The sequence below is a fragment of the Thamnophis sirtalis genome, unplaced genomic scaffold (assembly GCF_051295495.1).
Source record: "Thamnophis sirtalis isolate CommonGarterSnake01/CBP01778 unplaced genomic scaffold, rThaSir2_p1.2 scaffold_14, whole genome shotgun sequence".
Lineage (NCBI taxonomy): Eukaryota > Metazoa > Chordata > Lepidosauria > Squamata > Natricidae > Thamnophis > Thamnophis sirtalis.
The window spans coordinates 8,477,776-8,493,061 of record NW_028261394.1 but is presented as its reverse complement, the minus strand read 5'-3'; the positions used below and the strand labels follow the sequence as shown (position 1 = coordinate 8,493,061).

The 15,286-nt window shown below is 43.5% G+C and overlaps 1 protein-coding gene across 1 annotated transcript in view; it reads right to left on the bottom strand.

Moving 5' to 3' along the window:
• The window catches only part of TMC7 (transmembrane channel like 7), a 34,294-nt gene that overhangs the window by 11,692 nt on the left and 7,316 nt on the right, over positions 1–15,286 (bottom strand). The window contains exons 4-9 of the mRNA XM_087729169.1: positions 14,060–14,224; positions 12,568–12,653; positions 8,514–8,659; positions 4,280–4,427; positions 2,765–2,938; positions 625–776 (exon numbers count right to left, since the gene is read on the bottom strand). Coding sequence (XP_087585295.1) covers positions 625–776; positions 2,765–2,938; positions 4,280–4,427; positions 8,514–8,659; positions 12,568–12,653; positions 14,060–14,224 — 871 coding nt within the window. The remainder of the gene's footprint in view (positions 1–624; positions 777–2,764; positions 2,939–4,279; positions 4,428–8,513; positions 8,660–12,567; positions 12,654–14,059; positions 14,225–15,286) is intronic.

The window sequence follows — 15,286 nt, the reverse complement described above, 5'->3', positions numbered from 1 at the left end:
TAGGTCTTTTCCCTAAGTCCCGGTTTACAATTTATATCCAAGTTATTTTTACTAATTAAAGTTATCCTTGCATTATTATTATTATTGTAGTTAATTGTATGTTATGATTTTGATATGATTTTGTTTCAGAATATGTTACAAAGGTGTGACGTCATTGGAGGTTTATTGAAATTGCGAATGAATGCCAGTAGGTGGTTGTGTCTTTAAATACAAACGATTTCAGATAAAACCACGTTTAAATAATTGTCATTAAATAAGAACTGTGGTACAATGATAGTAAAATACATTAAAAAAAATTTATGTTGTTTTAAATGTAAAAATAATAAAAATATATGGAAAACAAAAAAAGAAAACCACGAAGCCCAGAGAGCACCAAGGACCCCCTCCCATTTCATCCCTGAGCTACAAATATTCTTTTCTATTGTGACCACATGACCATGTGCCCCATTTCCTAGGTGAGACATTAAGCTTCTCTAATTATTTTCCTACTGAAAACCGTTGCTTCGGAATCCTATCTGGATCCGCAAAAGGAACTTGGGGGTTTTCCTCGGCTCTACGGACGGTGCTGCCCAACTCAACCCATGGGAGAAAAGAAAGTAAAACGGCAGAAAGGCCCCGGGTTACCTGATCAGAGTTAACCGTATCTCAAAGATGGGCGAATAGTCTTCGTATTTGATGAGGAATGAAAAAATCAGTGGGGCAAAAAAGTTTGCGACAGTGATCACCATAGAAGGCAAGTACTGCACAAAGAGGTCGTCTAATTTGATGTTGTTTTCCTGAAAAAAAAGTTTCTTCGATTTGTTAGAGGTTCCTAGTATCAGCGTTCTAAGTATCATGTAGAATTAAATCAGAATCCAAGGCAAAACGATCCTTAAAGTTCCAATTTAATAAAGCAGACATCTTAGCACATCTGTGTAAATCCCAATTCTGGAAATTACATCAGAATCCCACCCAGTTAAAAGTTCATGATTTTGTCCCCACACCCACAATCCATCACATGGTCCAATCTTCTTCTTCCACGCTGGCGTCTCCACCCAGCTGCTTCCGGTCAGGTGTAAAAGTGCGGAGACAAAAGATGACCTTGGTCTTCTAGAAAAGAATGACAACAACACATTCCACAATCCTACTCCTTTCTATTCCCCCCTCCCATCATCTATACTAAAGAAACAGCATAATGAAATAAGAGAAAGTGTGGCAGGCCAAAATTCTAAAAGGAATATAATTGCAGGACTTAACACCTAGTTTATCTCCACCCTTAAGGGCTGGGGTTCAACAAATCGAGGTTAAAATAAATACTCATTTAGCCCAATGGGTGAATCAACTATCGTTCTAAGCCAATTCCCCCCCCCCCCCGAGCTATTGAGAAAATACAACTGTTTGAAAGAATAAAATGACCTAGGGCAGGGGGTCAGCAAACTGCGGCTCCAGAGCCGCATGTGGCTCTTTCCTCCCTCTGCTGTGGCTCCATCACCGGTCGGCTTTTCAGAGGAGCTTCCGGTAGGTGGGAGGGGGGGGGAGAAGCACAGTGCGCCAGGAGAAGACTCTATGGCAAGGGGAGGGTTTTCCAGTTGTTTCCGGAATTGATAGGGCTTTCGGTTATGACAGGTAGAGGAAAAAGGACTCCGCGCTAGGAGGAGACTCTACAGTGGAGGAACTGAACTTCCGGTCAGCTCCAGAATTGAACAGGGGGCTTCTGGTTAGGACCTTTGTGGCTCCCGGTGTTTTCTTTTCTGTGCGAAATGGGTCCAAATGGCTCTTTGAGTGTTTAAGTTTGCTGACCCCTGACTTAGGGCAGTGATGGCTAACTGTTAGGAATATTAGGAATATAATTCTAACAGTTGAGTTGGCAATATATAAACCATGTAAACATGTTGTACTTGCTTCTTTAAATCATACTGTAAAATGTGATTGGTTGCTGTTTTCCTCAATCGGCCATAAGATGGAGCCAGAATGACTGTTAGCTCTCTGTTTGTTAGATGCTGGGCTGATCTGATCTGAGTGTTTTGGAAGCTGCCTGTTAGAAAGTGCCGTGAGCTATTGTAAGTTTTGCAACTGATAGCAAACTTTGAATGCTGAACTGATTATATGATACTGGACTATGTTATTTGGATTATCCCTTAACTGAAAGACGTTGATGACTGACTGTCTTATCCGTGTATGACTTGGACTGTTTGATGGACTCTGATACCTCTATTTCCACGAAAGTAAAAGCCTATTTAAACTGCAGTATCTCTGTATGCTGGTTTGTGTGTTCTCCAACACAACTCTCGCAACGCTTCGCTGAACGTACTCGCTCTCCCAACGGGGAGCTTACCTAACACTAACCTTTTTGGTGCTGAGGGCCCAAAGCACGTACTCATAACTGCAAAATGCAATGCATGCACCCCCTCTGTGCATGCGCTCCCCCCCCTGCATGCGCACACGCCCCCTCACCCATTTTTTGGCTACCCGGTTGGTGGAGGCGGCTTTCCAGGCCCAAAACAGGGCATGTGGGGGCAAATGCATGGGCACAACCCCCAAAATACAATGCGAGAACCCCCTGCTCATGTGCTCTGCCCACTGTGCATGTACTCTTGCATCACCTGCATGCATCCCGTCCCCCCCACACACACACTTACACAGGGCAGAGCCCCGAAGACCAACTGGCCAATGGGAGGCTCGTGCGCTTTCTGTGCCACCTGTGGTACCCATAGATTCGCTATCATGGCTTTCCCAGAGATAAGTTGGGATCAAAGCATAATTTCAAACATCGCTTGCTACTTACTGGGAAAGCGTGTTCTTGTGAATAGACGGTTACTCTGTAGATGGAATAAAAACAAGCCGACAAGACAGCCAAAACGACACAGTTTAAGAAGATCCTCAAAGAATAAATCCGTGTTTTCTCTTTGAGGCTTCTGTCTGCTGCCCTCTGTCTTAACCGTTCATCCTGCAAATCTGTCTGCGAACAGAAATAAGATTTATAGGCTTAATTTGTTTTAAATTTTTTATTAACAAACATGTAAAATACACACACACAAAACTTAAGACGTACACCACATTAAACAATACAATACAAAGAGGAGCTTCCTGTTCTTTCTAATAGCAATCATCAATCGGTACCGCTCACCTTATATTATTTCCCCTTCTATTGTATTTCATTTGGATTTCACCATTCTTAACCCTCTTATTTTACTCATAACTATTATTTTTTGAGTTTTGTTATATTCCTTCATTGATCCTTGTTTCTTTCCTCCATCCATCTATTCCATTTATCCCATATCTGGTAGAATTCTGATTCTTCCTTTCCCTGGATTTCTTTAGTTAGTTTGTCCATTTCGGCACAGTCCATAATCTTTCTTATTATTTCATCTTCGCTTGGAGTTAATTTGTTTTGCCCATTTCTGGGCAAAGGCGATCCTTGCCGCCATAATTATATGTAGTATTAAATACTGGATTTCTTTTTTGTATTTCACTGACATTATTCCTAATTAAAAAAATTCAGGTTTCCATTCTATTTTATAGGCTTAATTTTTAAATCAATCAACATCAACATATTTTTAAACAAATCTTTGGGTCATAAGAAAGAGACCATCTGTCCAGTCTGCAGCTATCTTCCTTTTGGATCTTTGGCCTGCCCACATTTCTATTATTCTGCTCTGCATTTTCTATTGTGGGAAAATGGGAGGGGGATTGTTAGGAGTCACATACTATGTAGCCAAAGCAAAATTCCTTTCTAGAAAGCCAAGTCATCCTTTGTCTTTGCACCTCTGCACATGACAGGAACTGGATGGGTGGAGCTGCCAGCATGGCAGTGGGAGATTGGGACCATGTGATGGGGACTTGTGGGTGTGGGGGCAAGATCTTGAACTTTCAACTGGGTGGGGAAAACTGGGAAGCTTTCAGATTCGGTTTTTCCCAGATGTGCCAACATGGCTCTGTGAATAAATTGGAACTTTGAGCAATACTTTGCCTTGGACTCTGATTTAATTTTGGATGCTATTTGGAACCCTGACACCATAATCATCAGAGACAAAGCAATTACTTATTCCTGGTCAGAAGACAAGAGAAATGTTGTAAAGTTTAACAATCCATGTACTATTCTTTTTTTTTTTACTTTTATTGCAGATTTTTCTAAAAGAACCTTGTAATAAATGCCATGAAGGGGGGGGGGGGAATCTTACATACACTATTTCTAGGAATATTGTATCGTTCTGCATTGCAAGTTTATTCAATTTGCTATTTGGGATAATTGATCAACGAGGGGAGTTCAATACGTTCTTAGAAAAAGAAATATACGTACTTTAAGTTCATAAAGTAAACTACTCTGTTTCAGCCGCGCAGCGTTTTCATCTGTGATGCAGAAATCCCAGCCAGCAAGAATTTTATTGCAGTAGCTCTGAAACGGATCTTCGTTGTATATCAAACTTCGCTTAAAACCTTCCACCGAGCTGTTCATAACATTGCCAGGGTGGTTTTTAAAAGAAGAAGAAGAAAAGAAGAAGAGAAGAAGAAGAAGAAGAAGAAAGAAGAAGAAGAGGAGGAGGAGAGGAGGAGGAGGAGGAGGAGGAGGAGGAGGAGGAGGAGGAGGAGGAGGAGGAGGAGGGAGGAGGAGGAGGAGGAGGAGGAGGAGGAGCAGGAGCAGGAGGAGCAGGAGGAGGAGGAGGAGCCAGGAGGAGGGGGAAGGGGAAGGGGAAGGAGAAGAAGAAGAGGAGGAGGAGGAGGAGCAGGAGGAGCAGGAGGAGGGGAAGGGGAAGGGGGAAGGGGAAGGAGAAGGAGAAGAGGAGGAGCAGGAGGAGGAGCAGGGGGGAGGAGCAGGAGGGAGGGCAGGAGCAGAGGGGAAGGGGAAGGGGAAGGGGAAGGAAAAGGAGAAGAAGAAGAGGAGGAGGAGGAGGGCAGGAGCAGGAGCAGCAGGAGGAGCAGGAGCAGGAGCAGGAGGAGAAGGGGAAGGAAGGGGGAGGAGGAGGAGGAGAAGAAGAGGAGGAGCAGGAGGAGCAGGAGCAGGAGCAGCAGGAGGAGCAGGAGCAGGAGGAGAAGGGGAAGGGGAAGGGGAAGGAGGAGGAGGAGGAGGAGGAGAAGAAGAAGGAGGAGGAGGAGGAGGAGGAGGAGGAGGAAGGAAGAAGAAGAAGAAGAAGAAGAAAGAAGAAGAAGAAGAAGAAGAAGAAGAAGAAGAAGAAGAAGAAGAAGAAGAAGAAGAAAGAAGAAGAAAGCAGTGTTAGAAATTTCAGGATGGAGTGTAAAAAATTCTACACAAACTTCCATGATGGTTGGGGAACTCTGGGAGTTGAAGTCCACACATCTTAAAGTCACTACCCTACTATAAATAATAAACTTACTTTGGACGACTGTACAGAACAAATACTGGGACAATGACAGATAACGCTGTCTGAACAGCGAGATGTCATATTTGGGGAATTTATATTACAGGTGGTTCTCTTTTTAAAAAAAAATTTTTTTTAAAGTTTTTTTTATTGAACATAAACTAAAACATTGGACACAGAGTAACCGTCGTGGCAAAAATCTTTGCCATACATACTAAGATAAACAATTATACATTATAGCCACCTTGCTTATCTACATTTGTTCTATTCAGTATTTACAAATATAAAAGTATCGTATTTCCAACCATGTGGCTTTGCTTTTCTCTTATACACTTTCATTGTTAATAGTTTCATACATAATTCTAATCTCCATTCTATAAATCAGTGGTTCTCAACCTGTGGGTCGGGACTCCCTTTGGGGGGTCGAACGACCCTTTCACAGGGGTCGCCTAAGACCATCGGAAAACACATATTTTCGATGGTGTTAGGAACCGAGACACCAATTTTATGGTTGGGGGTCACCACAACATGAGGAACTGTATTAAAGGGTCACGGCATTGGGAAGGTTGAGAACCACAGTTCACCGACAAAAGGGCGAACGACGAAACCGCGCCCAACTAAAACCGCGGTGACAAAACCGCGAGTTCTAAAGCGCTCCGACGAATGAGCGCTGAATCGGGCCGACAACAGCGCGACGACAGAAACGCGCTGTAAAACTAAACCTAACCTTAATCCTAACCCTAAACGTAACGCTAATGCTAACCCTTACCTTAACTTAAATCGGCTTTCTGTCACCGCGCTATTGTAAAGTGCCCTTCTGTCTCTGCGCTGTTGTCGCCGCGCTGTTGTTGGCACGTTGATGACATCGCAGTTTTAACGACGCGGTTTTGTCGTGCGTGCTTTTGTCGGGTCACGGAGAACCACTGCTATAAATCTTAGTCGTGGCTTATTTTGAGTCATTGCTTTTTGGTTCCAAACATTGATAAGATTTGTCCCAGATCTTATAATATTCTGATTTGTCTTTATTCTTCAATTCCCACATCAATTTATCCATTTCAGCACAAATCAGAATTTTCCTAATTAGTTCCTCTTCTTGTGGAATTTCCCTGTTTTTCCAGTTTTGGGCAAAGACCATTCTTGCTGCCGTTAAGAATATGTATTGTTAAGTAAATTACCCCCTTGTTATATTTATATTACAAGTAGTTCTCCACCAAAATTGAGCCCAACATTTCTGTTGCTAAGCGAGACAGTTGTTAAGTGAGCTCTGCCCCATTTTACAATCTTTCTTGCCACCGTTGAGTAAATCACTGGAGTTGCTAAGCTAGTCACACGGTTGTTAAGTGAATCTGGATTCCTGTTTGACTTTGCTTGTGGGAAGGTCACAAGATCAAGGTCACCCCGGGATCCTGTTGTCAACCCTGACCGAAGCCATTTTGGAAGCTTCACTGGAGCTGAGGGATAGGGAGGTGGGATTTTAGATAGCTGGGATTTGGTAGCCAAAACAAAGCACTTTCTCCTGGGAACCAAGGGCATTCTCACACCTGGTCGGAGGATGTCACCAGGCAGCCAGACAGCACCGTGATTGGACCATGTGACTGATTGTTTTGAGAAAGGGACCTTTAATTAGGTGAAAACCTCGGGAAACTTCAGTGTCGGTTTTCACCAGATCCGTGCCAATATGATATTTCCAATAAAGCTATCCTTTGAAGAATCTACCTGCCTTGGAGTTTTGCTTATTATGGGTCTTTTACTTGGAACCCTGACACCCATAACAAAGAGGATTAGGGGACTGGAGGCAAAAACATATGAGGAATGGTTGAAAGAACTGGGTATGTCTAGTTTAATGAAAAGAAGGACTAGGGGAGACATGATAGCAATCTTCCAATATCTCAGGGGCTGCCCCAAAGAAGAGGGAGTCAAGCTATTCTCCAAAGCACCCGAGGGCAGAACAAGAAGCAATGGGTGAAAACTAATCAAGGAGAGAACCAACTTAGAACTAAGAAGAAATTTCCTGACAATGAGAACAATTAATCAATGGAACAACTTGCCTCCAGAAGTTGTGAATGCCCCAACACTGGAAGTCCTTAAGAAGATGTTGAATAGCCATTTGTCTGAAAGGGTATAGAGTTTCCTGCCTAGGCCTTGGACTAGAAGACCTCCAAGGTCCCTTCCAACTCTGCTATTGTATTGTATTGTATAACTGTCACAAATATGAACTAGTTGCCAAGCACTTGAATTTTGCTCACATGACCACGAGGATGCTGCAATCGTTGTAACGATGAAAAACGATCATGTCACTTTTTTCAGTGCCATTGTAACTTCCAACAGTCACTAAGTGAATTGCTGTAATTCGAGGACTACTTGTGCACTCAAGTCATTAGACTATCTTCATGTCTTTTAAAATACCCCAAAGCTCTTTAGAATTCTTCAACCCCCCCTCCCCCTTTGGAACGAACTCCCCGCAGAGATTCGGACCCTCACCTCTCTCCAGGCCTTCCGAAAAGCCGTTAAAACCTGGCTGTGTCGGCAGGCCTGGGGTTGATAAGCTCCCTTCCCCTCTCGACTTGTGTGGCTGTTGGCTATTTTAAATGCTTGCCTTGTACTTTTGTGTTCCCTTTCCCCCTTGAGTTGTTCGCCGCCCTGAGTCCCGAGGGGAATAGGGCGGCATATAAATAAAACAAATCTCAATCTCAATCCCCCATGATACTAAAACTGTAGGAGGAGATATTGAAAAATGGAGGAATGAAGGGTGGAATGTTGATTTAACTATGGAAACATGAACAACAAAATAGGTGGAAAACACACGTCTTTGAATATTATAGCGATATGAAAGGGGGAAAAAAAGTTAAAATAGGAATAGAAAATAGTGGGGGGGGGAATAATAATTATGTATTAATACGTTAAGATATACAAAAGCACAGAAAGATGGTTCAGAAAGGAAGGGTGATAATAAATAACATGTATGAATAATATGAAACAATGGAAATGAAATGTAATATGTAGGAATAATAAGGCTATGTTTATGTGTACTGAAATTTATGTTACCCAGTTACCACACCGTTCCCGCATTGATACATATAAAGGATATAAAAATAAACATTTGATTGGGGGGGGAGGGGAAAAGAATACTCCAATCCCCAAATCTGCTCTTTAGAATGGTCATTTCTATCGCCCTGTCTTGGCGAAGGGAAGGTTGATTTTCCCAGCAGGATTTACCGTTTGATAATCCAGACGAAGCTCATCGAAAGGTAAGCCAGCGTGATCAGCAAATACCCCAGCGGCACGTGGTACTCCAGCAGACCCAAAGGTACATTATCCACCGAGTAATAGCCATAAAAGAGGCCGGTCATTTCAAGAAACCCCTGCAGAGAGAATTCAACAAAGGAAGGTCAAGCTACTCCATTCAGACTCACAATGGGGAACGGTCAAGCTTTAGAAATCATGCTCGCGCAGCAAGACAGCAATCTGAAAGCATCAATGGCTCTTAGGTTGCAGCCAATACAAGCCGTTTTCCCCCTTCTATTTTTGGCTCATTCAGAAACCCAACAGCAACAGAAGTCAAATCCTAGATCTAAACCCGCGGGCCTGGCCTGAAAACACACAAAGTTTGTGATTCTCTTTTATACATGATAATTAAACGGAGTTGTGAATTGACTGAATATGACAATAGAACAAACAACTAAGCATGGGTTAAAATACATGAAACATGGACATATATAGAACTTTTTAAGATGATGAATAAGGTGAGATGTTTACCGCTTGTTATTCTATATAATATGTTAAAAAATATAAACTAACGGTTGGATTGGCAATATATAAGTCATATAGCAATGCTGTACCTGTTTCTTTAAATCATACTGTAAAATGTGATTGGTTGCTGTTTTCCTCAATCGGCCATAAGAGGGAGCCAGAATGACTGTTAGCTCTCTGTTTGTTAGATGCTGGGCTGATCTGATCTGAGTGTTTGGGAAGCTGGCTGTTAGAAAGTGCCGTGAGCTATTGTAAATTTTGCAACTGCTAGCAAACTTTGTACTGAACTGATTATATGATACTGGACTATGTTATTTGGATTATCCCTTAACTGAAAGCCATTGATGACTGTCTTATCCATGTATGACTTGGACTGTTTGATGGACTCTGATACCTCTATTTCCACAAAAGTAAAAACCTATTTAAACTGCAGTGTCTCTGTATGCTGGTTTGTGTGTTCTCCAAGACAACTCTCACAACGCTTCTCTGAACGCACTCGCTCTCCCAACGGGAAGCTTACCTAACATAATAGGTTAAGGGAATTGTAATGAACATTGAACAGTGAGGATTGCCATTTATACACAATTAAGGGTAATTTAATCTAAGACATGGAAAATGGAGAGGGAACATGAAATACACCTACAATGGGAAACTATTGAGATTTAAAGACAGAATCACTAACTGGGGGCATGTAAGGATGTATAATTATACAAAGATAATGATGAGAATAGCTGGGGAATTGTAACTAGGTCTACATCTCGGACAAAATTAGGCTGGTGGGAGAGGGTTTTAAAAGCACAATGACTATATATGTATATTTTTTTGTTCTATCTTTTTCTTTAAAAAAGGAGAATACATGTTAAAATTAAATATGCATATTGAAAAGGAATTATAAATACCATCAACATAAAATGGAGCTCGCTCAGAAGCTGAAATACACTAAGTAAATGAGATGAAGAGTGTGGAGGAGAGAGGGAAGGGAAGGAGAGATGGATGGGAGAAAGGGCAAAGTGGGGGAAGAGGAGGAGAGAAAAGAGGAGTGGAAAGGGGAGAGAGGAGGAGAGAGGAAGTAGAGAAAAGAGGGAAGAAAGGAGGTAGGGAAGGGGAGGAGAGAGGGAGAAGAAAGTGATGGATAAGGTACTAATATGGTGTACGGAGAGCAGAAGAGCCAATAATTGTTTTTTGGGAGTTGATGGTAAGGTGAATTGATGTAAACATTTAATAATACAATACGATGTTGGCTATGTAATAGTATACATGTGGATTATATGTTATGAAAATGAAAAAATAAAAAAACTTTATAACAGAGAAATAGCGAAGGACCGGCCCGCGGTGACTTAGCCAGCAAAAACGGAGCTTGGGAGGGTCAACCGTTTTCAGCCACGATGACCTCTTGCAACCCTCTGTCCGTGAAAATGGAGCCTGGGGAGGCTGTGCACGGCCCGCCTAGGCTCCGTTTCGGCTGCGACTGCCTCCTGTCGCCTTCTGCCAGCAAAAAAAATGGAGCCCGGGGAGGCTGCACGGTAGAGAGTGACAGAAGGCTGTCGCGGCTCAAAACAGAGCCTTGATGAGTGATGTCGAGCTGGCCACGCCCCTTGGCCATGCCCACCCACCCCAGCTACAATCCTGATGTGGCCCTCAATGAAATCAGGTTTGACACCCCTGTGCCAGAAGTATTTTTCAAGAAGAGGGGGTCCCTAGCAAACAACATTGTCAGGATGATCTGTTGTTATCTGGTCCAAAATTTGGGGTTGCAGAGAAGTGCAATAGGTCAACGTCAGAACATCGCTTCTAGCGTGCTGTCGTTATTGCCCCATGCTCTTAGCAGCTGTTAGATTAGGGGGTCTGGTGTCATCCTCTTTATCTGAAAGGCTGCAAGAAGGAATCAAGATAAAAGATTTCACCAGCTTCGCCTGACGCAATTCACTTTTTCTAAGCGTCTACCTGCGGAGGAATTGACAAACACATTTAGCCAGGTGGCTAAATGCCCCTTTAAACATCGCCTGATAGACCAAGCGCGGGTTAATTTCGGAAAGCAAAAAAGCCTGGAGTCTGACTGCACCTTTCCCGACTCACAACCTTTTTATTGAAATGCGTCAAATTTCTGTTTGCTAATCTTGCAAATTGGTTACACCGAAAAGGTACTTCTGAACTCCCCGATTTTATTTTATTTATTTTATTTTATTTTAAAGAGCCGAGGTGGCGCAGTGGTTAGAGTGCCGTACTGCAGCCACTTCAGCTGACTGTTATCTGCAGTTCGGCAGTTCAAATCTCACCGGCTCAAAGGTTGACTCAGCCTTCCATCCTTCCGAGGTGGGTAAAATGAGGACCCGGATTGTGGGGGCAATAAGCCGACTCTGTAAACCGCTTAGAGAGGGCTGAAAGCCCTATGAAGTGGTATATAAGTCGAACTGCTATTGCTATTGCTATTATGTAGAGAGCGAAAAAAAGATTCTGCATCACTGTTCTCCCACTAATGCAGGGGTGGGTTCAGCCAGTTCGGACTGGTTCGGGTGGATGTTAATTTTACATGGTGGTTCGCAGAACCGGTAGTTGCAAGGACTGGTTGGCCCCACCCATCCCCTCCCTGGAGTTTCCACGCGGCCCATTCATCATGCCAGGTAAGGGCAGGGCCCACATGATGGCTCCGGGAGGGTGAAAAAGACACCTCCCAGAAGTTCTAGATGTCTGAAACAGCCTCCAGAGCCCGGGGGAAGCCGTTTTCACCCTCCCGGAGGCTCAATGAAAGCCTCCAGAGCCTGGGGAGAGTGAAAACACCCCCACCCCACTGCCATAGTGCAGGAGCCCAAGTAGGCCACGCCCACCATGACCACACCCACCCAGCAACTGTGCAGGGAACCGGTTGCTAACATTTTTCAATCCCCACCCCTGCCTTAATATCTTATGATGGCAAGCAGGGGTGAGTTCCTGCCAGTTCTAACCTCTTCTATAGAAGAGGTTTCACAAATCTACAGTGCCGTTTAGAACCGGTTCCAGCTCCTTTTCCCCACCCGTCCGGACATCATCGAGTTGAAGAGCGAGAACAGGAATTCTGGGAGTTGAAGTCCACAAGTCTTAAAGCTGTCAAGTTTGAACATCCCTGGAGTTTTTCTCTAAAGGGTTAGGAGTTCAAGGGTCTTGTAACTTGACAGCTTTAAGACTTGCGTGCTTCAAATGCCAGAGTTTCTGAGCCAACATGATTGGAGGAGGAATTCTGGGAGTTGAAGTCCACAAGTCTTAAAGCTGTCAAGTTTGAACACCCCTGGTTTTTTTTTTTTCCTAAAGAGTTAGGGGTGTAAGGTCTTGTAACTTGATAGCTTTAAGACTTGCACATTTCAATGCCAGAGTTCCTGAGCCAACATTTTGGTTGCTAAGCAAGAGCGTTGTTAAATGAGTTTCACCTCATTTTACAAGTTGGCCACGCCCACCCAGTCACCTTTTTTTTAATCAGAAAGGACTAGGAACTTGATTTTTTTTAAAAATAGCAAAAGGTTTTAGAAAGTTATAATCGACTACTCACCGTGCCAGATAGCAGGTCTATAATGTAACTGTAGAAGTGGACCAGTCCCTTGGTGTTGCCGATGGTGTAAACGGTGCATTCTGGCCCTGTAAGGAACGAAATTTAGAGCAAAAATAAAAACACGAGAAGGAACAAAAAAAAAAAGAATATTTGTTGTGGCCCGCCGGTGGGCAGCGGAGCTGACAGCAGAGTCAGACAGTGAGGAGGTTGGGGAGGAACATGGGACAATCCTGGGGCCTGAGGAAAGCTCAGACGAGGGCTCTGCGTCGGAGGCAGAGAGGGAGTTAGGCAGCAGTGAGGCAGAGAGAACAGCTGGAGCCTGTTCCCAGTGTGCGCATGCGCAGAGCTGCCAGAAGACAAGAACAACTAGGAAATCAGGGTAGGCTTGGGAGTAAAGCCACACCTTAGAGGTGATTGGCCCCTCCCATAGGATACAAAAGAGGAACGAACGGGGAGGGGGCTTTTGCAGGAAACAATTCATTCCTTCGGTCGTGTCAAGAGTGGAAAGTTCAGTTTGGGACTATAAGAGACTCTGGGCCAAGTTTTGCCTTGCCCTGCATTTGGAAACTAGTTATACGGCAGCTCTCCAAGCGAGATAAGGTTTGTGTGGATAAATATTCCTTGGAAAGACTGTTTGCTAAAGCCTGGCTGACTGTGAATGAAAGGAATTCACAGTCGTGTAAATAAAAGAGGTTTTGCCAGGATTAAGACTCTGCTTCATGCTTGTTAAGGAAGCCCGGGTCAAAACAATGTTCTGCCCGAAAGCTGCATCGAGCATAGCCTGTTTTTCTACAGTCAGCTACAGATAGTCCTTGACTTATGACCACCCTTGGGATTGGGATTTCCATTGCAGAAAGCAAGGCGGTTGTGAAGTGAACTTATTACCTTTTTTTTGCCATGGTCATTCAGCGAATCACTGCAATTGTTAAGCAAACCATGAAGTTGCTAAGTGAATCCGGCTCCTCCCATTGGTTTTTGTTAATTGGAAACTGCCTGGGAAGTGGCCAGCATTTGGCCATCATATGACCCTGGGACCCTGCAACCTTTGTAAGTAGACGTGATTGCCAAACGCCCCAATTCTGATCACATGACCATCAGAGGTGGGATTCAGCAGGTTCTGACCAGTTCTGGAAAACCAGTAGTGGGAATTTTGAGTAGTTCGGAGAACCAGCAAATATCACTTCTGGCTGGCCACGCCCCTGTCTATTCTCTGCCTCCTGAGTCCCAGCTGATCGGGAGGAAATGAGGATTTTGCAGTAACCTTCCCCTGCCACGCCCTCCAAGCCATGCCACCAAGCCACGCCCACAGAATCGGTAGTAAAAAAAAAAATCAATCCCACCATTGATGACCACGTTGCGTCGGTTAGAACGCGAGGACCTATCCAAAGTCTTTTTTATTTTCAGTGCCAGACTCTAATGGTCGCTTAAATGAATGGCTGTAAACTTAGGACTAATCGTGTTCTGGAAAGGGCTTGAGCGAAGAGCGAGTTACCTGTTTCTGGGGGAACTTTCACGTAGCTGCCATTCACAACTCCATATTTAGCAAGAGCCGTCGGGAGGGTGATGAAGCCGAACAGGAGAAGGAAGATGACGACGTTTAACACCACTAGGAACCGCAGGAAAGAGAAGTAGGACTTGATCCCAGTGCCAAATTTCTCTAAGAGAAAGAGAGAGAAATATGAATATGGAAAAATGTTCCCACATTGCACAAATCAATTTTTTTTCATAGTTTTTTTATTATTTATTTTCGTAATCACATGTATACTATTACATAGCCAACATCGTACTGTATTATTAAATGTTTACATCAATTCATCTTACCATCAACTCCCCCCTCCAAAAAAGAAAAAAAAAACAGTTATTGGCTCTTCTGCTCTCCATACACTATATTTGTACGTTCACTCCAGTGGTGGGTTTCAAAAATTTTTGGAACCAGTTCTGTAGGTGTGGCCTGCTTTCCGGGTCCACTGGTGGAACCTCTTCTAATCTGTTCGGTAGATTTGAACCGGTTCTACCGAATAGGTGCGAACTGGTAGGAACCCACCTCTGGTTCACTCCCTTCTGCTTCTCTCATCCCCCTCCCTACCTCCTTTCATCTTTCTATCCTCCTTCCCTTCTCTACTTCCCCTTCCTTTCTCCTTCTCCTCTCTCTCCTTTCCACTCCTCATTTCTCTCCTCCACTTTCACCCTCCTACCCTCTCTCCTATTCCTCTCTCCTTCCCTTACCTCTCTCCTTTTCTTCCCACTCTTCTTCTCATTTGCTGGGTGTATTTCAGCTTCTGAGCAAGCTACCATTTTATGTTTGATGGTATTTATAGCTCCTTTTCAATAGGCACATTTAATTTAACAAATCAATTTTTTAAGGACAGCATTCAGCATGAAGACAGTCCACCCAATCACTCATAGCCCCCTTAGCTGATTTGAGTTGGGGGCAGCTTTGCATGCCAATTGTGGCCTATCTCATCATGGGTTGTGCCTTAATCTAACTCTAGGAAGCAATTGATTATGGTTAATTAAATAAATCTTGGGCAAGCAAGCCATATATTAGGGTTGTTTCTCCTAAATTTGTATTTGTATTTGTATTTAAGTTTATTTATATGCCGCCCTTTTCCCTGGGGGGACTCAGGGCGGCTTACAACTTAAAAGGGGGGGGGGGAAACAAACTTTTAACATATAGAACAATACATCATTAAAACACAACATTCATACCATTCGGGCG